The 22,795-nt window shown below is 32.6% G+C and overlaps 1 protein-coding gene across 5 annotated transcripts in view; it reads left to right on the top strand.

Annotated features, from left to right (window-relative positions):
• Positions 1 to 22,795, top strand: part of LOC134718517 (pyruvate kinase PKM-like) — a 43,519-nt gene that overhangs the window by 1,088 nt on the left and 19,636 nt on the right. For 2 of the 5 annotated variants that reach the window (XM_063581088.1, XM_063581091.1), the window contains exon 1: positions 19,176 to 19,349. In XM_063581088.1, coding sequence (XP_063437158.1) covers positions 19,191 to 19,349 — 159 coding nt within the window. In that variant the 5' untranslated portion in view covers positions 19,176 to 19,190. Of the gene's footprint in view, positions 1 to 13,663; positions 13,751 to 15,681; positions 15,709 to 19,175; positions 19,350 to 22,196; positions 22,212 to 22,795 lie in introns of those variants that run through there. The other 3 variants (XM_063581089.1, XM_063581090.1, XM_063581092.1) reach the window with 3 other exon arrangements.

Below are 22,795 nucleotides of genomic sequence, written 5' to 3'. Positions count from 1 at the left end.
GGTTTATTTTAGAAATGTTCAAGTGATATGAATTTATATATCGCTGAAAATTAAGATCCAACAATTTCCTCTTATAAATATGCATAACATAATAAGTACCTATAGCACAGTCGGCAAAATGTCATTTCCGATCATCACTCTGAACTTTCCCGGTGAAGTCCTTATCTAGGAATTAGAATTGTAATGAGTTTTCTATCTTTGTTTAGGTTTAAGTCGCTTATCTGACCATCGGCAATATTCGAAGGTCAACTCGGTAGTTCATTTTTAGATTGCGTCTAGACTAAAATACACACGTAAAGACGGAGACATATTATCAAGTCCATACCTGTAAATTGTTTATTTTAGACTTTTTAGTATCCGAATATTTTTTTATATATATATACTGAGCCAAAAAAGTTTAGCAACAAAAATGTGAAAATTTTATTTTATTACAAAATCATAACAAAATATAATTTTAATAATAAAAAATGGAATTATGATATGTCAGAAGCAACATGAATGTTAATCACTCACATTCATTAGGATTTTCCTTGTATGGAGCGCAGGAGGGTCAAAATGCGTAATTCAGTATAGTGTTTCTCAAAATCAATTTCTCAGCCATGCCCTGAGTGCCCCAATAAAGGATTGGCAGGCACATCAGCAGCTTCCCTTAGTCAATGCACTACTTTTTTAGCCGGAAAAAAATTGTCACGTGTTGATTTGAAGCGAAGGAAGCGCTCCTCCCTTGACGATAGTTTTTTTTTGTCTACGAGATATCGACCTGTCCTGTGCAGTTGTAATTTGTCGATATCTGTTTGTTAGTCTCTAAACTGTTGCCTTTTGCACATTAAATCGAGCCATGATGTCAGCAACCCTCATTCCGGCATCAACCATTTCAAGACCTTTCTGACTGTCATTTTCGGGGAGGCCTGGTTGACGCCCCATGCAATTTTTTCAAAGGTGTTTGTGTTTTTCTTACTAATGGTGTGTTTCTGAACGTTGGTGAAAAAGAAATTTTTAATATCGTTTTAAAAGGACAGGTACAGAAGGTAAAACATCATTGACACATGCAAAGCTGAAATGGCGCGAAATCAATCAGCAGGAAAAAAGTACGACTGTTTTAAATTACAGGGAAAACTAAGGATAATATCAATGATGTTTAAATATTTTTTTCCAAAAACAACAAAAAAATATTTACAAAAAAAAAGTGTTGCTAAACTTTTTTGGCTCAGTATTTTTTTTATATGTTGTTTATCAAATATGAGAATTTGAGTCAAATCGGCGAACATGAAATTGACAGCTAGTGCCCCTTTAAAAGAGGGAGATGAGTAAACTCCTGAATAAGCCACTAACAATAATTCTGTAAAAACATTGATAAAGTGCTTTCTCTACTACTTGTCTGTAACTAATGAATATAGGTGAGGCAGAAATCGTCATGTCGTAGGCGAAGAGAGCCCCCCCCCTCTAAATGTTTCCCCCAATGTATTAATACCTAATGAATGTCATCATTAAACCAATTTAACTAGCTACGTGTTTAAATCTGAATCAATTTGCAAAAATATCCTCAGTTTTTAAATCAAACCGAACTTGAATTCCCAATTTCGATGAGCCTCTTTTCCTCTGAAAAGCACATAATCAGTGGCGGATTCCGGGGGCGTGGGTTGGATGCCCCCTTTTTGGTACGATCGATGTATTTGAATGAGGAAATATGGTTGAAACCTCCCCTCTTTAGATGACTGGATCCGCCCCTGTATAATTATTTATAAGCAATATTGTATTTCATGCAGTTTCATAGATATCAACTCGCCCCACAACGTTTAATTATTCACTGGCGTCAACGTGATGATCGTAACTGCAGTTACGATCATCCCAATATGGCGGACAGAAATATAGGGATATTTTAGAAGGGTTATTCCTCTACTTTAACAGCTTATTTTCAGATTTGTATTATTTCAAGAAACATCTTGATAAGCATTGCCATTGAAATATTTTTTCGGACAGAATTGAAAAGCAACAAGAAGAATGAAAATCGCGATTCAAAAAATCACGATGATGATCGTAACTTTTATTTATTTTTATCAACGATGATCGTAACTTGTACTTAAGATGATCGTAACTGTCTGCTCCCACGAAGCATTTTCTGGTAAATATGAACAAATAAAGCTGTCTTGGATGCGAAAAAATGTACGTTATCAGATGATAATGTGATGATAATAAGGAACGATCACTGAGGGGAGAGTAAAGTCATATTTGTAAGTGCACAAATGGTAACGACTTCGAGAGATTTCTAATTTATCTAGTTCAATATTTAAATGCATTGTGGTTTAACAACTTTATATTTATTTCATGTTTTATATGAATAAGGTATTGGACAGTTCATATTAATGACCAGTTTGTTAAAATTGAAAAAAAAATATTAATATTCATTTTTTCCCTACACTTTATAGGGACAATAGAACCTTTCGAGGATCTTGTATTTTTGGGGAATTCAGACTTTATAGTTTCTTTTATCAACAGATATACGATTTTTACGGAAGCCGATAAGGGCCATTCAAAAAAAATATTTTATGTCGTAATTACGACATAGCATGTCGTAATTTCGACATATCATGTCGTTATTACGACATCGCTATGTCGTAATTTCGACATTACATGTCGTTTTAACGACATCGCTATGTCGTAATTTCGACATAACATGTCGTTATAACGACATAGCTATGTCGTAATTTCGACATATCATGTCGTAATAACGACATCGCTATATATAAAAGAATATGTATTATGATTGACAAGAGACTAAATGACACAGAAATTAACAACTATAGGTCATCATAATGCCCCAAAGAATTAGAATTGCCCCCGCATAGTCAGCTATAAAAGAGGGAGGAAAGATACCGGAGGGAGAGTCCTCGAAGTGCTGTTTGGCGGGCAGTGTTATTATTTAATTATTAGCTCCCTTGGTTAAACTCCAAATTTCTTATTTAATGTATTTTTTTGTTAAATAATTTACATGAAGCTTAATAAGTATATATTTGTTAATAACATAGCTTTTGCTATTTTAATTCATTGGTTAAAGATTTTTATTTATATTGTAAAGTTTGATATTTGCATCGTCGCAAAATTTTTGATTACCCTCTCTGGATACCTTCAGTGAGAACTTATATATTTTATAGATTCCGTAGAATTTGAAACATGAACTGAAATAAAGGGCTATACAGCTAGGGAAGATTATAGCAAATCTCCACTGCAAGCTAAGCATTCCATCTCCTTTATTAATAAGCGCAAACTACATGGCTTTTTGTAAATAGGGTAAACTTTATTAATAAGCGCAAACTACATGGCTTTTTGTAAATAGGGTAAACTTTATTAATAAGCGCAAACTACATGGCTTTTTGTAAATAGGGTAAATTAAGTATTGATTGCTCTAATTTAATTTCAAACGTTGGGAACCATGTTCCTACAACACGTTACACTGAAAATGCGGTGTCGAAGAGGGTGAGGGAGAGGTTGAAAAAATAAAGCATTAAGAAGTGAAATCATATCTGTTGAATAAAAAACATTTACAACAATGAAACCGTCAATAAAGAGAGCTACTATTTGATTTTTATTTGGGGGATGGGCTAGGATGAATAATTTTGTCCTGCATTTTTTATGTTGAACTCTCTATCCGTGTTTTTCTTTTAACTCTATTCGGTCCTGCTTTTTTTTATCCTGATTTTTTTTTGCATAAATTGTCATCCTGCCTTTTTGTTTGGCCAAGATGTTCATCCGGCCTTTTTTCACTTAAATCTCCTGTCCTGCCCTTTTCCAAATTTTATCCCGCCTTATAAATATCAAATGGAAGATCCCTTATTGATATGTTTTGCTTAACACAACTTCTTCGACCAACTTCAATAGTACATGTAATATACCGTATAAATGTAAGAATTTGTAGCTTGAAAAATCTAATATGAACGTGTATACCATCAATTTCAACTTTCCCAACTTTTAAAGGCCACAGTAGTTCAGTGGCCTAGCCAGAGATTTAAAAAAAGGGATTGGGGACTGGCTGTCTAAGAGTAGGCCCGCTACAGTCATGCTTCATAGATTCCCTATACAATCAACCAAATTTCCCACACAAAAAGGTGATGCGAGCACCTTAACCCTCCCTCGAAGTCCGCCTCTGTAGTCTATCAATTTTAAATAGTCATAGTTTGATAAGAAAAACCAAGACCAGGCAACAATTTAAAACCGATAGAAAGTCATCAAAATAATGTAACTTCATTGCCTACTTTACTTTAATCAGTGAAATTTTGGCCTGTATTCTTAAACTGTAGCATGAGAATGATATTTATATCAACTTCATATCCACGTAAATCCATTTTGAATATTAATTAAATAACTCATAAGAAAATAATATTGAGGACATTTGCATTTGCAAGTCTGCTAATCCCCCTTATATCATTTCTTTTCAGAATAGCGATTTTCATTTATTCTTTGTTTGATTTTGAAATAATATTTCTTTTATCGTGACTGCTAAATATGGTGTTCATTAAGCGGAAAGAAACATTCGCAATTTTGAGTTACGATCGTCTTTTTATAAAAACAAGTCAAAGTTACGATCATCTGTAGACGAAGTTACGATCATCATTGTGATTTTTTGAATCTCGATTTTCGTTCTTCTGGTTGTTTTTCTATAATTTATGAAAAACACGTTCAACGGCAATGCTTATAAAGATTTTTCTTGATATAAAACAAATCTGAAAATAAGCTGTTAAAGTAGAGAAATCAGCCTTCTAGAATATTCCTATATTTGTGTCCACCATATTGGGATGATCGTAATTGCAGTTACGATCATCACGTTGACGCCAGTGATTATTATACCTATAAATTTTATCGACGATTGGTAACAATAGGACTCGAAAAAGTTGCAATTCCTGAAAAAATGATAAATAAATTTTACAATCAAGACATTTAAAGTAAAAAAGCTTCCAAATTCCATCATCCTGCTAAACACGGTACAGAAAAGAAACTTTAAAGAATTTCCCCAGGGGAAAAAAATAACTACCATGGAACTAACTACTTAATATCATCTTAAATTGACCACTTTCATGGGTTCTTTCTGATATCCAATCTCATCTATCCACATCTAAAAAAGGAGGGGGGTCGGGTCTCCAGAATCGGGTGTTTTAAACTCAGGATTTCGGGATTGATCCTTTCAGGATCTGGGATTTTTTTTTTTTTGAATTTCGGGATGTCGGGATTAAAATTTCTTTTAATTTGGAATCTCAGGCCTGACTTTCCTGCTTATTAACCTGGGATTTCGGGATGAGGAGCCCTCCAAGTCACTCCGACTTTAACGTACATGTATGAGGGTCTGAATTATTCTGTAAACATTTAATTTTCACCCCTTTTTTCTCTAATATTCAAAAATAAGTCTATTCTTTAAAAGTGATTTTTTACGCATTATTCTCTAATTTTTCCCCAGTTTTCTTTAATCTTTAAAAAGAAAAAGAAAAGGAAAAACATTCTTTTAAATGAATGAGATTTCCAAACAACAGCAAGGCTTTCATTTGTTTGTCAACAATGACGTGTTGATGTGTATTGTTCTGCATGATTAAAGTGCTAGTTCCTTGAAGTAACAAGTCCAAGTTCTCATCAGTTTTTTTCCAGTGATAAAAAGATGTGGTGTAATTGCCAATGAGACAACTCTTCAAAAAGACCAAAATGACACAGAAAGTAACAACTATTGGTCACTGTACGGCATTCAATACTAAGCTAAAGCCAACCGCATAGTTAGCTATAAACAGGGCGGATTCAGGTTTTTTGAAAGAGGGGGCCGTAGTTTGTAAATATAGCCGAGCGGAGCGAGGCAAAACATGTTTTTTTTACCCTTTTTAGGACTAAAAACATAAAATAAGTGAAATATGCAATTTTTAAACGGTTCTTTGCGTGGGGCATGCATAATTTGTAGTTGCTGGTTAAGTGTGAGGATTGGACATTTTAGATGCTGTATCTCCCTATTAATTTCTATCATTAAATGATAGTTTGGATCCAAGAGCTATGTACTGATACATTTAATGTGTGATTTGTCAGTATAACATAGGCATGGAAAATTCTCGCACGTTTGTTGTAAGTTTAGTTAGAATAACCTCACAGAGTTCTTGTTGTTAACAAGATATAGGCTGGGCTATTCGATTGAATTTGAAATACGACCGACACGAGTTAAAAAAGACAAACAAGCAATTTTATCCAAATGTTTGGTTGATATGTTCCACCCAACAACATTCAGGGAAGTAAAGGGTTCAAAATTAATCAAAGGCTAAGAATGAGTCTGAAATGACAACGAATTTATGAATGCCGGCCGACAAATGAAGACATAAAGGCCACACCCAGCAGGCAGGTTGCAGTCTGGTCTTGAAAAATGTATTCCATATATATCAGCTCGGCGAAACAGAGATTCCGGTCAGACATGAAAACCCCTGCCACAAAAAAAAATATGCCCGCTTTTATCATCATGTTCATTTAATGCTAAAGATTCTGTTGAGAATTTTTGTTTCAAATATAGCCAAAAAATGGACAAGATTTTTGTTTTGCGTCTAGAATTTTTGTTTAAGGCAAAAATCAGAGTTACTCTCAAATATCTAAGACTGTCTCCTCAAATCAAATGGTTCGTACTTACGACTTTAAATCTATATAGAGCTTATAATGACTAGGTGTCATTATTCAGCTATCTTATTTTAAAATATGCTTGGGCGTTTGGGGTTAAACATGTTTCCGTAGTTAGATACTATTGCTTTGGAACTTTTTTTCATGAGAGTGTAAAAGGCTATAGGGCATTCACTTTCTGTTTGGTGGAATAGTGAAATAGAAGTCAATATGTTCTTGCTAAATCCTGTGTCGTTATGGAGGTGTCATGATTGTCATCCTCAGCCTACGGCGGCAATGTGTTACTGTAATTTGTTTTTTTAAAGGACTGAGAGACGTTTTATTCGACGCACTGCAGGTCAACTCCACCATATCGAATCACATGACTTTGATTATCAGTAAATTCCAGCGAAAAATATTTTTATTATTATTATTATTATTATTATTATTTACAATATTTATGTAGCGCATTATCTAATTAAAATTACTCTAAGCGCTTAACATAAAACAATCAATACAGTTAAAAGAGGTGTTAAACATTAAAACAATCAATCATTTATGCATTAAGAAAGAAATAAAATTTTGAAGCACATATAAAAAAAACATGATGAACAGAAAAGTTAAAAAGTAAAAATAAAATAAGAAAAAAATAATCATTATTAAAAGGCATATCTTTATAAGTCAAGAACTGTCGTATAAAAATTAAAAAGTAGTACACGGGAAATGGCAAAGTTCACCATGTTCATGAAGTCTAGTCTGATTTTAAAAAAGTATTTAAAAAAAAAAAAATCCGAGCAAAAAATTGGGGGGGGGGGGGGCGTACGCCCCCCTCTGGATCCGCCACTGAATTAAAAGTCTGAGTAGAAGTATCGGAAACCAGTTCACATTGACTGAATCCTATAGTCTGTTATCACGAAACCAAAGTTTGTTTTCACTTTTATCATATTTTTACAATGATAATTTTTTTTTAATTTTAAGAAGGGAAAATTCTGTTAACAATTAATTTTATAGCGTTTTCTTTTATTAATCATTCAATATTCATTATATTTTTAGACCACGCATTTCTCTAATCTTTATTTTTTTTGTCCATTATTCTCTAATCTTCATTTTCTAAGGGCATTATTCTCTAATCATTTAACCCCATCCAAACCCTCATGTATAAATTCTATTTTTTTCCTCTTTTTTTCATTTTTCCTTCTTATTTATATTAATCTATGTTTTGTTAAAAGTTATCCTCCTGGGACATAATCTTTAATTTATCATGAAGGCAGTCACTATTTATGTCATTTATGAAGCACTGAAGATCACTGAAGAAGAAGAAAATGATTATGTTTTAGTGCATACGAAGCAAAAGGCAAAATAACAAAAAAACACCGAACTACAAGGAAAATTATAATCTGAAAGTCCCTTATCAAATGTTAAAATCAAAAGAAGTGGAAAACAACAGTGCTTTAATTATCCTTTGTGTAAAAAAAAGTGGAAATAACTTGATAAATCCAGAAAAAGCTTGATTTGAATCTTTGACATAAAATAAAATATCATAGTGTTCGAATATTTAAAGAATCATCATCTTGTTCTATCACATTTACGATTTTAAATTTCCACATATTTGACAGTCTTGTTTTTTGGCATATGCAGTCATCGAACACGCATAACAGGTGTGACAGCAATTATAATATATTAATCGTCCGTGATTTATTTGGTTCTTGGACGAACCGGATGTAACTGAAGGTGAAGGAAAGGTCGTCTGCATAAGACCGGAAGCAACTGTATCATCGGTCTGGATCTGATTTGCAAGGTAATGCACTTAAATTTTCTGGATACATCATGATCTGGCTTTTAAATTTGTTATAGGTGTCGTTTTAAACAGGATTTGTCATTTGTGCATCATGACATACCTTCTGTAACACTCAACAAGATGTGGGGTTTCGTCTATGAGACAGCAACCCAACATTGGCAACAACCGGCACCGTTTAATTTTTCAATGTCGCACGTGATTTTTAAAGCTTTTTCTTCTACCAAAATAATGCTGTCCTCTTACTGCTAATTATTAGATTACAGACAGTGTCAAGTGATACAATATTGTGCTAGAAAATATTTACTCCAGTGCAAAAAATTATACACCTTGGGCTTGGCTTAACGCCATTTCAGTATTTGGAGATCTGTTCCGCTTGATCGTTCCGTTGTTTACATCATACAACAATCACTTTTCCATTCAACATTGGGGCGGCAGATATTTTCTATTTTGATGTAAGATATTTTATTGCGACTTTAAAATTTTACGGGAAACTTTGCGATGTCTTAATTGCCAACAAAAAGCAATAAGACGTATTAATAGAGACTGAGCTGCAGCATCCCTCAACACTAACAGTCAGATGATAGGGTTAAGGGATGTTGTAGCTCACAGTCATTCCCAAGGTCACTGGGCGACATTTGTCAAAGGCCAGGAAAAATTTGTTAATGGCAATTAGATAATATTCCATTCTACTGGCAGTTTTTATACTGTCCAAATCATATGTGTAAATGTCTTGTTCAAAATTTCTGGTACAGGTAAGGTATTTGATTTGTTCAGTCCTTGGGAACTACTGAACTAAAAAGACTTTGACATTTTAAAAAGGCTATTTGATATTTTGCTGTGAAGACTCCCTGCCACATTATAAGGCTCATTTCTAACTATTAAAAGTAAGACATCACATCGCTTTGATGATGTAACAGTCAGGGCTGTCAAGTTTTCATGAAGTAAATGCGCGAGATTTGACAAAAAATGTTAAGATCAAAGAGAAAAAACAATAGATCAAAGGAAAATGCAGCCAAATAAGCATGAAAATGCACGAGTCTTGCGTGAAATGTGTGAGACTTGGCAGTACTGCAGTCTGCCATTTTTAGTAAATTGGTCATGCCCTTCATTTTACTTTTAATTTCCCATTAATCTAAACTGCTTTCTAAGTTTTGTTGCTTATTCCTTTGTCCTGGAACATAGCCATGTTACAGTTTTGCATTGTATACAAATAACAAATAATTATACCCCCCTTTAAACCGCTTTAAAAAAGGGGGGGTATACTGTTTTACCTCTGTCTGTCCGTCAGTCAGTCCGTCCGTCCCATGAATATTTTTCATTGCATTTTTCTCAGGAACTACAATACTAGGATTTCTGAAATTTGGTTTCAGGGTTTATCTAAGTCAGTTATACCGTGTGATGCGTTTTCAGATTCATCACTCGACATCTTCCTGTTTACCGAACACTTATATATTTTTGCACTATTTATTTTTTCGTCCCATTTTTCTTAGGAACTACAATATAAGGATTTCTGAAATTTGGTTTCAGGGTTTATCTAAGTCAGCTATTATAAGTTATATGGTTCGCTACTGACCCCATACGGATCCATAGAGGGTTAGTAAAATCCATAGGGGGTGAGGCCGGAGGCCGAGTCCCCTATGAATTTTATTCACCCTCTATGGATCTGTAGTGGGTCAGTAGTTAACCGTATAACGAATTTATCGGACGCTGGACTTTTTCTGCATTGTTTTGTTGTAAAATAAACAATGAAACGCAACAACATTAATAGATGACGTCGCCATTAACGCGTCATGAACCCCCTATGAAACCTACTAACCCCCTACGGTCTCATAGGGGGTCACCACGTGACGTCTTTTAACCAATCACAACTTGATAATTCATCCATTGTCCGATAAACCGTGTGATGGGTTTTCAGATTGATCACTTGAAAACTTCCTGTTTACCGAACACTTGTATGATTTTACACATGATAGCCAAGTTGAAAATTTTCATCACACTTTTCTCAGGAACTACAATACAAGGATTTCTGAAATTTGGTTTCAGGGTTTATCTAAGTCAGCTATACCATGTGATGCGTTTTCAGATTGATCACTTGAAAACTTCCTGTTTACCGAACACTTGTATGATTTTACACATGATAGCCAAGTTCAAAATTTTCGTCACACTTTTCTCAGGAACTACAATACAAGGATTTCTGAAATTTGGTTTCAGGGTTTATCTAAGTCAGCTATACCATGTGATGCGTTTTCAGATTGATCACTTGAAAACTTCCTGTTTACCGAACACTTGTATGATTTTACACATGATAGCCAAGTTCAAAATTTTCGTCACACTTTTCTCAGGAACTACAATACAAGGATTTCTGAAATTTGGTTTCAGGATTTATATAAGTCAGCTATACCGTGTGATGCGTTTTCAGATTCATCACTCGACAACTTCCTGTTTACCGAACACTTCTATATTTTTGCACTATTTATTTTTTCGTCCCATTTTTCTCAGGAACTACAATATAAGGATTTCTGAAATTTGGTTTCAGGGTTTATCTAAGTCAGCTATACCATGTGATGCGTTTTCAGATTGATCACTTGACAGCTTCCTGTTTACCGAACACTTGTATGATTTTACACATGATAGCCAAGTTGAAAATTTTCGTCACACTTTTCTCAGGAACTACAATATAAGGATTTCTGAAATTTGGTTTCAGGGTTTATATAAGTCAGCTATACCGTGTGATGGGTTTTCAGATTTATTACTCGACAACTTCCTGTTTACCGAACACTTGCATATTTTTATTATATTTATATTATCCACTTGTGGCGAGGGTATCATCAGTGAGCTACTAAATCACTTGTTCTTCCTGTTTTTATGCATCATAAATTCCATAAACAAAAGTATTACTTTGCTGCTATATTGTAATACCTTTAACATAAGTCTAGCGTTGAATCATATTTATATATAACAGTTAAATTGTTGGAAAATTACATCCCTTAATCAGTTAAAACCATGAATTTTTCATCTATGTTAGAAATTTCTAAATGGTAGCGGTGCCATTTTATGCATTCATACTTCACATGCTTCAGATAAATTGGATGTTCTCATTATTTAATTGACAAATTTCTTAACGTTGCATGTGTTGATTATTTTTATAGTAGCTTTTTCCTATATAAACACAAAAGGCCAAAAAAATATATGTCTGTTTCCTGCTTCCAAGTAAAATAAATCAGGGTCGGAAGGTCAGAATTTTTTTTTTTTTTTTTTTTTTTTTGCACTCCCTGTCAGATTTGCAGTTTGTTAAATGTCATGTTTGGTTAGGGTCCTGTACCCCAAAATGATTTACTCTCTTTAGAGAAGCTTTAATTGAATAATCCTCTTTGTGCTGGGAGCAGCCATTTTGATTGTTTGGGCATAGTAAGATATGGATCTGGACCGGACCGTAAATGATTTTTTTCCAGAATTGAATAAAAAGATCTAGGGTCGGGGGGTTTGAGTCCAGGTCGGTCGGGAAACAGGAAACAGACATATATTTTTTTTTTGCCTAATAGTGTTACAGCTCTGTATGTGAAAATCTCTAAGTCTAAGAGGTAAGCATGGTACGCCTGAAAAGTTTAAAACAGACCAGGAGACAGAATGACATTACACAATAAATCATTTGTTACACAATAGACATATATGCCAAACAGCCAAACCAAATTACCAATACATGTTATACTCATCTCATGTACGATGTTATTTCAACTGTTTTGAAGTAATATAGGTTTTATTTACCGTTTATATCAGGATTCTTATCATTTTGTCAATGTATAATTAATAATAAAAGAGGAATAATTTTTAACATCATGTTTTTGTGTAAATTATTTTCCCCAATATATTTAGTTTTGCTTTTTTCTACCGACATTTGAATGACACAAGAACCATGAAAATACCTGCAGAAAATATGTGAAAATAAATATTCTATCTGCACTGTTCAGTCATCACTTTTAGCCACCAGCTCAGCAGATTTGTATAAATGCTTTCCTGGCTGTATATCATGTATATAGGCAGTTGTGGGAAAAATTTGGTTTGCTTATAATATAATAGGAAATGACTGGAGTGGGCCCCCCTTATGAAAAGTTCTGGATCCGCCACTGCTGTACAATTTATCTCTTGAATCCAACAGAATCTAACGAAAATTTTCCAAAGTACATTGTAACATGTTAGCCTCAGGCCTGTAGATTTTAAAGTTTATTGTGAAGACTGAAATATATATATGAATGGATGCTGTCTTAAGCAGCCAGGGGACACTGTTTGAAAGATACCTCGAAATTCCATAAATAAAATTTGATACATTTATCTTTATTAATTAATTTACAAACATGTAAAATACCTATTATCTAATCTGGCTGTTATGCTGACTGCATGTTCGTTGATGATATTTTTTAAAGATTTTTTTCCGTCAGGCATTAGGTCTTTGTTTGAATTTTAATGTCTCTGAACATGTATTAAATAGTAAATGGCTAACAATGTCATTCAATCCTTTGAATTTTGATCCATGAACAAATCACAAATTCTTGAGAAAATAAAGCGAAATGCATACCTGAATTCCTGACAATGTGACTGACTATATATATATACAATGTATAAAATGTTTGTATAGTAGTCAACGATTTTCCCCACGAGGGCGCTGGATCGTTACAAGTAACGATACATGTACACAATAAATAAATTATATAAACGCCTAAAAAAGTGTACACAACAACTCCAAATACAAAAAAAGGTAACTATAAATGTAATTATTTATAAATATCATGTTTATATATATATTATATATAAACATGATAAAGCTTTGTGTTTGTAACTTCAAACTTATCTTAATAATTGCACTCCCTTTTTGAAGAAATAAATAAATAGATATAATAAAATTGATCAAGAGTTGTCTCCCATAGACCTAGGACTATAAAATTATGTTATTTCTCCAGGTCAGTCATTGTCAGTGGCTTCCAAAATAACTTTTTATGTTTTGTCAATAACATGCTTTATAAAAGGGTTCCTTTGTGTGAATTTGTATTCATGTTTTAGTTTAAATGTACTAAAATATTTTTTTTCCATTTACTACATGTACTACATTGTACATGCATTATTTTGTAATTTATTTTTTGGCTAATAAAATTATCTCATATAACATGTGTTATGAATTCGAGGCAAATTAAATGACTCAATCTTGACATCCTGCATAAAGGCTTCTTAAAAACCTTTTTGATGAGATATTTATTTTCCTTTCAGATTCCAAGTAAAGATTCATCCAGCAAAATGAGTGGATCAACAGGAAAGATGCAAACACAAATAGCTGGGAGTAGTTCCAGTGGAAAGGTAAACTCATAACCCCTCATGTTGGTTGTGCATGTATGTTGTACCATGAACAAATTGAAGCCTTTCTGATTAAAATTCTGTTGTATTCTACCATGTCTACAGCAGCAGTGTTCTCCCCAACAGTCTGCACCAAAAACTTTTAGTTCGGAAACTAAATATCAAAGCTTTTCCCTATAGGACTATATAAAATTTTGAAAATTTTCACTAGTCCAAACTAATATTGACAAGTTTGAGGCATCGGACTAGTGACTAATGCCGGTAATGGAGCAGACTCGCCTTGTATCATTATCAATGATTATGGTGGCAAAAAATGATTCTATCTGAAATTCTAACATGACGTCCTTCAAACGCTTTGAGTACACACCCGTGGTAAAATATGAATATATTGCATTGGCTGTTCCGATCGTACTCCCACGTCATATGTTTTTTTATGAATGAAGTACCCGACGTCATAGAATGATGACGTTATAATTTAAGCATTTTACGGGAAAATACACGCTTTTGATACCGAAAAACATCACAACAAGGAAACGTTAACAAACGATGCTAGAATGTGGTATAAACCCATTTTTTTATATGCATAGAACAAATATATAAGTTATCATTAAAATTCATCCAAATGTATATAAATAAGTTTTGTGAATAGTTTGAGCATGTCACTTATTCTGTTTGCTCTGTTCTTTTACGCCAATCTAAAAGTGCGTTAATTTATGGGAACGGCAAAAAATGGCCTCCACCTAGAGCGCTTCGATTCAAAAAAATTGCCGTATTTGTCCTATTAGAATCGAAATAATTCATGGGGGCTTGAATATATCTAGATTTTACCACGGGTTGTCCCTTTATGCCGATATTTTACCCCTCGCTATCGCTCAGGGTAAAATATTTGTCATAAAGGGCCAACCCGTGGTAAAATAACGATATATTCAAGCCACCATGAATTATTTCTTAATTATTTATTTATAGATTGTGTTACGGGGGTGATGTTTATTGTTATAATTGTAGTAATAAGGGGATATATCGAAATTCAATTTTTTACACCAGGATGTTACATATGTTAAAGGAAATTGTGGGGAGAACAATGTGATGACTGTAGTGTGATTGGTGTATTGTAGTTTTTTTTATGTGTTCAAAGCACTGTCACAGTCAGTGTGTAGTTTGAATGTTGTGTTAAACTGTTAATTGCTGTGTTCTGATAAATATTGTGCTGCACCACAAAAGGAGTCTATTGTATCTATTGTAGGACCTTTATTTGTGATTTAAAAATCATTCATATTTCATTTATATGCTTTATTGAATGAATTAGTCTTCATTGATCAAATTTAGGCTACCCACTACCCAAACGTTTATCTAATGTTAGCTTAGATATAGGAAGATGTGGTGTGAGTGCCAATGAGACAACTCTCCATCCAAATAACAATTTAAAAATTAAACCTGACTTAGCTTAGACTATTTTATTGAAAAAGTAGAGGAACAATCAAATTAATTAGTATAGAAAGAAACAGCTTTTTAACAAACCTATTGATAGGATAGTAATCTTTGCAAATATCCCCTGCCCCTTCTTATGGAACTATCACAAAATTTGTCTCTATTTATGCTAAGATTATTTTTGCCTTGTAAGTCTAGTTTTTCATCTGAATTCTGATTGCTCAGTGTACATGGTGTATAATCACTGTTTGCAGTGTTGTGTATTTTATTTTACCATGTATACAGTGAGCTATCCGTATATGCAGTTTTATGTATTTTATTTTACCATATTTACATTGAGCAATCCGTGTGTGCAGTGTTGTGTATTTTATTTTGCCATGTTTACAGTGAGCAATCCGTGTGTGCAATGTTATGTATTTTATTTTACCATATTTACATTGAGCAATCCGTGTACATGTATATGCAGTGTTGTGTATTTATTTAACACTTGTATTTTCATTCTTCAGGATCTTCCTACCATTAAAACACCAGAGGTTTGTTTCTTGCTTACTTCCATTAATATATATAAACATCCTAGAACACTACCATTATAATCCCTTCACATGGCTAAAATGGTTCATTCTCTTATTTGATACTGTGGATTCATTATTCTTTGTTGGACACCAATTTTCTGATTTTAAAATACATGCAGTATCAATCATGATGCAAATCTTGTTCCTTCAAAAAAAGATTTCAGGGATTGATGTTAAGATTTTGGCAGGATTGCCCACAACTTAAGTTTGTAGACAAAATGTATAGTTCTGTACAAAAAAAGCAGAAATTTCAGTAGCCCACCAGATTTTGGGGCCTGGGGCCAATGGCGAGTGGGCCACTGCTAAATTCAAACCCTGAATATTTCCCATGAAAAGAAATGAATCCACAGCATTCTCTTTTTTCATCCAGCACAGGAGATAGGGACTGTAGACAGCCATTCATCATCATTGGCCAGCATGGTTTTGTAAGAGTTGTCTCCAATCATATTTTCTTCAAATTTTAGTACCGGTAGTAATTTTGCACATTTTAGGTTTTTAAAACATTAAATCCTGTCCTAAGACATGTTAATAATCATTTAGGCGTATTTTTAGAATTCAGTTAAATTGACCTGAAATTCAAATACATGTACTTCATTTCTTAAGGGCATACAGATCTATAAATTTTTGAGATACAAGGGAGGCAATGACATTGGCTAATGTAAAAATATTATTTTTCACGATTCGAACTGTTTCTTGTCGACTATTTTATCATTCAGCTTGTTCAGATTGATTAAACTTGAAAAGTTTAAAACAGGTACATGGACTTTTCTTGTTTTGTTTATATAGATTAGACCGTTGTTTTTCCCGTTTGAATGGTTTTACACTAGTAATTTTGGGGCCCTTTATAGCTTTTTGTTCGGTGTGAGCCAAGGCTCCGTGTTGAAGGCTGTACTTTAACCTATAATGGTTTACTTTTTAAATTGTTATTTGGATGGAGAGTTGTCTCATTGGCACTCACACCACATCTTCCTATATCTACTAGGTGAAAATTAGGCCTAAATTAAAATATTGTTTGTTTGCCCTTTTCCGACCCTATGTTTTGAAACAGGGTAGGTAGGTAGGAAATTTTTTTTATTTTTTTTTCCCAAAAAAAATAACTTGACTCGGTATAGTTTTTGTCATTGGTAGGCTGGTAGGTATAAAAATTTTATTTTATAGATACAAAATCTGCATTTAATGTTATTTTTGTCTGCTTTGCTTTTTTGGCAAAAGCAAAAATTGCTAATAAGTTTCTGGGACTATTAATATAAAATTCCTAGGAAGTTTTGAAAAAAAAAATATCATGTAGAATGTCAAGTTAATTCATATGCACAGCCACTACTATTTTGTTTTCAAATATCAAAATATAGAGCTGTGCCACATATTTTCAACGCTTATATGCCTGGAACTTTGAAGAGTTTTAACTTGTACTAATATTCTGTACTATGTACCTTATACGCTTACATCTACCTAAAGGTTTTCTGTGAGAGATAACTTTGTCACGATGATGACTGCTGTACTCATATTTTGACTATTTTATTTATTGTGTCTGTTTAGTTAAAGCATCATTGTAAATATAACAGAATTTGATGAGACTGTCATCAAAGTGAGGGGGTTAGCGCCACAAAACCATGTTTAATCCACCATTTTCTACATTTGAAAATACCTGTACCAAGTCAGGAATATGACAGTTCTTATCCATTAGTTTTTGATGTGTTTTGTTATTTGATTTTGCCATGTGGTTATGGACTTCCCCAATTGATTTTCCTCTAAGTTCAGTATTTTTGTGATTTTTCTTTTTTGTCCTGGTAAAATATGTCCAGGCAGACATACATTACTAGTAGAAAAAGTCCCTAGAGTGTTTAAATTTTCGTGTGTGCCTATGTTTCCAATGACTTGAAACTCAATTGTCACTTATTTAAAATCGCGTTTATAAATGATCTTTATGGAAAACTTGGGCGATTTTACTGCCAAATATTCTCCACTTTACAGGCTTTTGTCACCTTTGGTTCATGTAAGATATAAATAATATAGCAATGCTGGTCGAAGTCTTCGTTAACATAATCATCCTGATCTACGGATCACAAAAGGCCATCCCTTCATAAAATACAACGTACACAAAATAGTTTGTACACACGTTGATAATTTTGTAAATGAACGCTCCTCTTCAAGTATAAAAATTAACAGAGTAACGTACGTCACATCTTCACTAGCGAAGAGTTACGATCCACTCCCGCTCTCTTCACTAAAGGGGGAGTGGATCGTAAAACTTGGCTAGTGAAGATGTTCGTCATATCATGATACGTGATAAGCTCACGTGATACCAAACAGACTAGACCTTATACGGTAAAGATAAAACCGAGGATTCCGGTAAAAAAGTTTTGAGCGGGAAAAACAAATATAAGATTTTTGGTAGGAACGACAAAATAGAATAAAATAAAATCTTGCTGGTAAATATAAATAAAAGATTTTCTGGCGGAAAGAATTTATAGGGTCGGTCGGTAAAGGGCAAACAATCAATATTTTAATTTAAGCCTTAGCTAACAATTATGCATACTTTCGTCAAAATCTCACTGAGGGATCAAATCTTGATACAAAAATAATACCAACAATGATCACAGTATTCCATGTTTGAACATCATAACTTTATGAGAGTTGAAATAGGCAAAGTTTCAAAAGGCTGAAAATGTAATCCTACAACCAAAAATCTGTAGTACTTAAATTTCAAGTACAAATCAAGTACTGTAAAATACAGGTACCTAAATATTACAATAATTCTGAAGTAACAAAATAGTACTGAAATTTAAAAGTAGATTTCCAGTGCTACAGATTTTTGGTACATAAATAGTACCTATGCAAAAGTAGAGCTCTGTGTATGTAAATAACTTAAAATGAAACTGCTGCCGGTTAAACTTACTTCAAGGAAAGAGGGAAAAATCATCTTACCTTTGGTTAATACATTAGCTTTCCTGTCATTAAATTTAGGTATTTTTTTGCCACATTTCTGTCCTTGACTGTTTTATGATATTTACCAAATTACCACTAAAGTGATATACAGCTTCCCTGAGTTATATCATGTATATTGAGGTCATACTTTACTGCGTAGTTCTAGTAGATACATGATATACTGAGTAAAAAAAGTTGTGCAACAAATATTTGTAATTTCATATTTCACAAACTAAATCATGGTAACAAAGAACATAAAACAAAAGATGCACTTTCTTCTAGTTGTCACAAACATAAAGAACTATAAAAAAATTATTCAAAATTTTAGAACTATAAACATTTTATAAATATATATTGTTGCTTACCTTTATGTCCTCAGTATAGTTTAAACTGATTAGGGTAGAATACTGTAATCTGATCAAATAACTTATTAACAAATCGTCTCGTTTAGTAATTCTAAAGCTTTTAAAATACTACTATTGAACTGGTAGTAAAATACACAACCACATTATACATACATGTCCAATACATATAGTCATCGTACTCAGAAGAGAAATGATTACAGAAATACTAGTTTTAAGTTGTACTCAGTTCAACTTCAGGATACTCAAAATACTCATGTATTAAGTACTACTCAAGGTAGTCCAGTTAAGGATATTAAAACAACTAAAACGACAGTGAGTACATTATGAATACCAAGGGCACTCAATAATTTTCTGAATGATTTTATGGCATTTTAATTATTTAAATTGAGATAAGCTAGGCCATAGATTGCATGTAATTGCTTACATCCACTTTGTATAAACTTTGGTGTATACTATAGTTGTCTCATTGGCTATCATGCCTCATCTCCTACTTTTTATAGGAAAAGAAACCTTGCTACCTATATCAAATAAATGTTCAAAATCTGTTTAACATTGAGGAGTATTTGTTGACCTGTTACTAGATCTATGCATGCTTTGTTTGTTTTATGGTGTTGGGTTGGTGACTGGACATATCATTTAAGTATTGCTTTTTATACATGTCTATCATAGGGCTGACAAGAATATAACAAATAATTTAACTTGTGACCAAACCTAATTAAGGAATCTACTTACTTTTTGTGAAGAATGAATTAAAAACATGTACTCCGAGATAGATTCCTATCTGTTGTGGGATAAGGTGCAATCACCCCCAAGTCACATTTTATATTTATCCAGTTGAAAGTGCATGAAGTATAAACTAACTTATAACTCTAGAACATGGGGGAGGGAAGCATGATAAGTAATTAATCAAAATCAGAACAATGCTAACAGTGCAATGTGTATACTAATTAACTGGTCACATAAACATACTGTTAGTACATAGTGGTGGTATATATATAGAATGGCCTCACTACCGATATTGTCTGTTACAAAGGGGTAAGTTAATTTTCCTATGTAATATGAAGGCTTCAGATAGACTGTGGGTGAGACCAGCTTAATCATGTTAATTATCTTTTATTGTCACTCACACAGGTCCTCATGTTTATTAACATTGCTACATTTTTCTTTTCTAAGTGCAAAAGTCCAAAAGTTGTGACTGATTCTCAGATTCCCTTCCTGGCTTTAGCTGATATTTGTTATGTCTGGTGTCTATCATAATCAATGATAGTCATAATAATTTACAAATTTTAGGCACATGAAGTTGCATTTTTTTCAACTTTTCAACATATGTTTCTTTTAGTCCTTCTTTCAAAGAAAAATGAATATATATGCGCATTTAATTTTAAAAAGTGTGTCTCATTTTATTGTAACATAAGACATTCCTGATTTGATCCTCTGACCTTGTAATCTGTATTCCACTGAACAAATACCATTTTCTATAGCATGTGATTGATATATTGAAAATTTATTTGCATTTAAATATGAGACATAATACATGCTTCAATTTTCAAGTTAAATTTACAGCTTTATTTCTCCACAGTTCTGGTATTGTTTTTGGAAACACATTACTTGTAACAGAATCCTTTATAGTCCAAATAGAAAAATCCTAAAAAGATATTGTAAAAAAAAAAGGGGGAGGTTGATTTCCATTAGGTTTTATACCTGACTTGTACTGAACTATTACTACGTATATCTTTTTCAATTGAATTCTGATAGTTAGTTGTCTCATTGGCATTCATTCCACATTTCCTTATTTTAATATTAATCATTCAAATAAGTTTTAAACAAAACATTACTTTCTTTAAATTTTAGCAGTTTACATGTTCAAAATTTTATGAATTGTCCAGTGAGAAAATATTCACAGATTTAACTTAAAATTTTACATAACAACAAATGTTACCCTCTATTTTATCATTAAATTTACAATATCTCCCACAAAATAGCAAATCACCAAAAATGACAAAAGTATCTGTACTTGAGGTAAAGATGTTCAGAATGTTAGGAATTGTCCAGTGACAAGATTTTCACAGTTTCAACTTCAATTATTACATAACACAAAAAATTCTACTCTTTATTTTATCATTAAATTTACAATCTTGCCCCTAAAATGGCAAATCACCAAAAATGTCAAAGTACCTGTACTTGAGGTAAAGAACAAAGGTGTATGTACTGACTGATGTGAGGTATACATGTACCTATTTACATAATTGAAGGATACGATCACAGCCCAATATATATTCCTGTGACATTCAATTTTATCATTACTCATACTTCAAAAAGTATCGGAGATTTTAAATCATGGTGTTTAAAAAGGTAATGATGATTTTACATATTGATTTCAATACTGTGGCATTTCAATATTTATTCTCTTTTATTTAGAAAGTGATCATTTCAGAGCCTGCTTTATAATTGGTCATTATATAATTATAGTTAACATTTTTTTGCATTATAGAACTTTCATAATTCATTTAAACTTTTGACAGGAAATTTGCAACAAATGGCAAACCTTTACATGCTTCTTTGACATTTTAAAAGTTTGTTTAGATAATTTTCTCTATAATGTCATCCTGATGTCTTATACATGTGTCTAAACAAAGTTAAGCAAATAATTACATGTAACTAGTATGAATAAATCTTTAAAAGTATGGCACATGAAAATAGTGGATAACATCAGAATTAGGTTTAACCATGAAACAAGTATCCTTAAAATAAATGTTTGTCCCCAATCTTTTCTCTAGTTGACAACTCCTCTATCACAGCTCTAACTTTTATTTATCAGTCTGACAGCATCATATCAATATTTCAAGATAAATAAGTGACTGAATTTATATATATATACATATTATAAAGTTCAGGATTTCAAGGTTAAATGTGATCCAGAGGAAGTATTATGACTTTCAGGATTTGTTTATTTTTTAGCAGAGAATATGTTATGAATTTCGGGATTTGTTGTTTTTTATGAGCTATAGAATATTTGATGATATTAAGGATTTGAATGATCTTCAGGATTTGTTTATTTTTAGCTATAGAAACTTTTAGAGTATGTTATGACTTTCAGGATTTGTAAATTATGAGCTATAGAATATGTTGTGATTTTAAGGATGTGATTGTTGTTTACAGGTGCCATTGGACTCAGTAAGATAGCACGCGAGGTCTTTAATGATATGCTTCTTATGCTTCTTATGCTGATATTGCATTTTTGTTATATTTAAACATATATTTAATACCAAAATAGTATATACTTTAAACTCTTCATTCAAATATTTTATTTATATTTACTGCCTATTTTAAATATTTATAAAGCTGTCGCTTCTGACATATGATATACTGTGGATTCATTATTTAGGGATTTAGTGGATAAAGGGGAACCTCAAATATATAGTTAAATTTTATTCTGACAAGTAAGTATTTTCAAAACTTTTTCACAAGTGTCGGAATATTGGTTTTTGGATCGTTAGTTAGAAAAGATTTTAGTGTAGACTGTATGAATCCACAGAAGTTAATTTTTATCTTCAAAATTTGCAATTCTGTAAACAAAGTATTTAGCTTCCCAAATTCTATGTTAGTACTGAAAATAAGAAAGATTATAAATGAACATCTATGCGATATCAGAAAAACTATTTACTCGGGTACAATTACATTAAAAGCATGATTTTGACAAAACAGGAAACCTGGTGTAGGGTGCCTTTGAGGAAATCTGCTATTAAAAGGATCATTAT

The sequence above is a fragment of the Mytilus trossulus genome, chromosome 5 (assembly GCF_036588685.1).
Source record: "Mytilus trossulus isolate FHL-02 chromosome 5, PNRI_Mtr1.1.1.hap1, whole genome shotgun sequence".
Lineage (NCBI taxonomy): Eukaryota > Metazoa > Mollusca > Bivalvia > Mytilida > Mytilidae > Mytilus > Mytilus trossulus.
The sequence above is the reverse complement of the archived record's forward strand: the minus strand, read 5'-3'. Positions and strand labels throughout refer to the sequence as shown.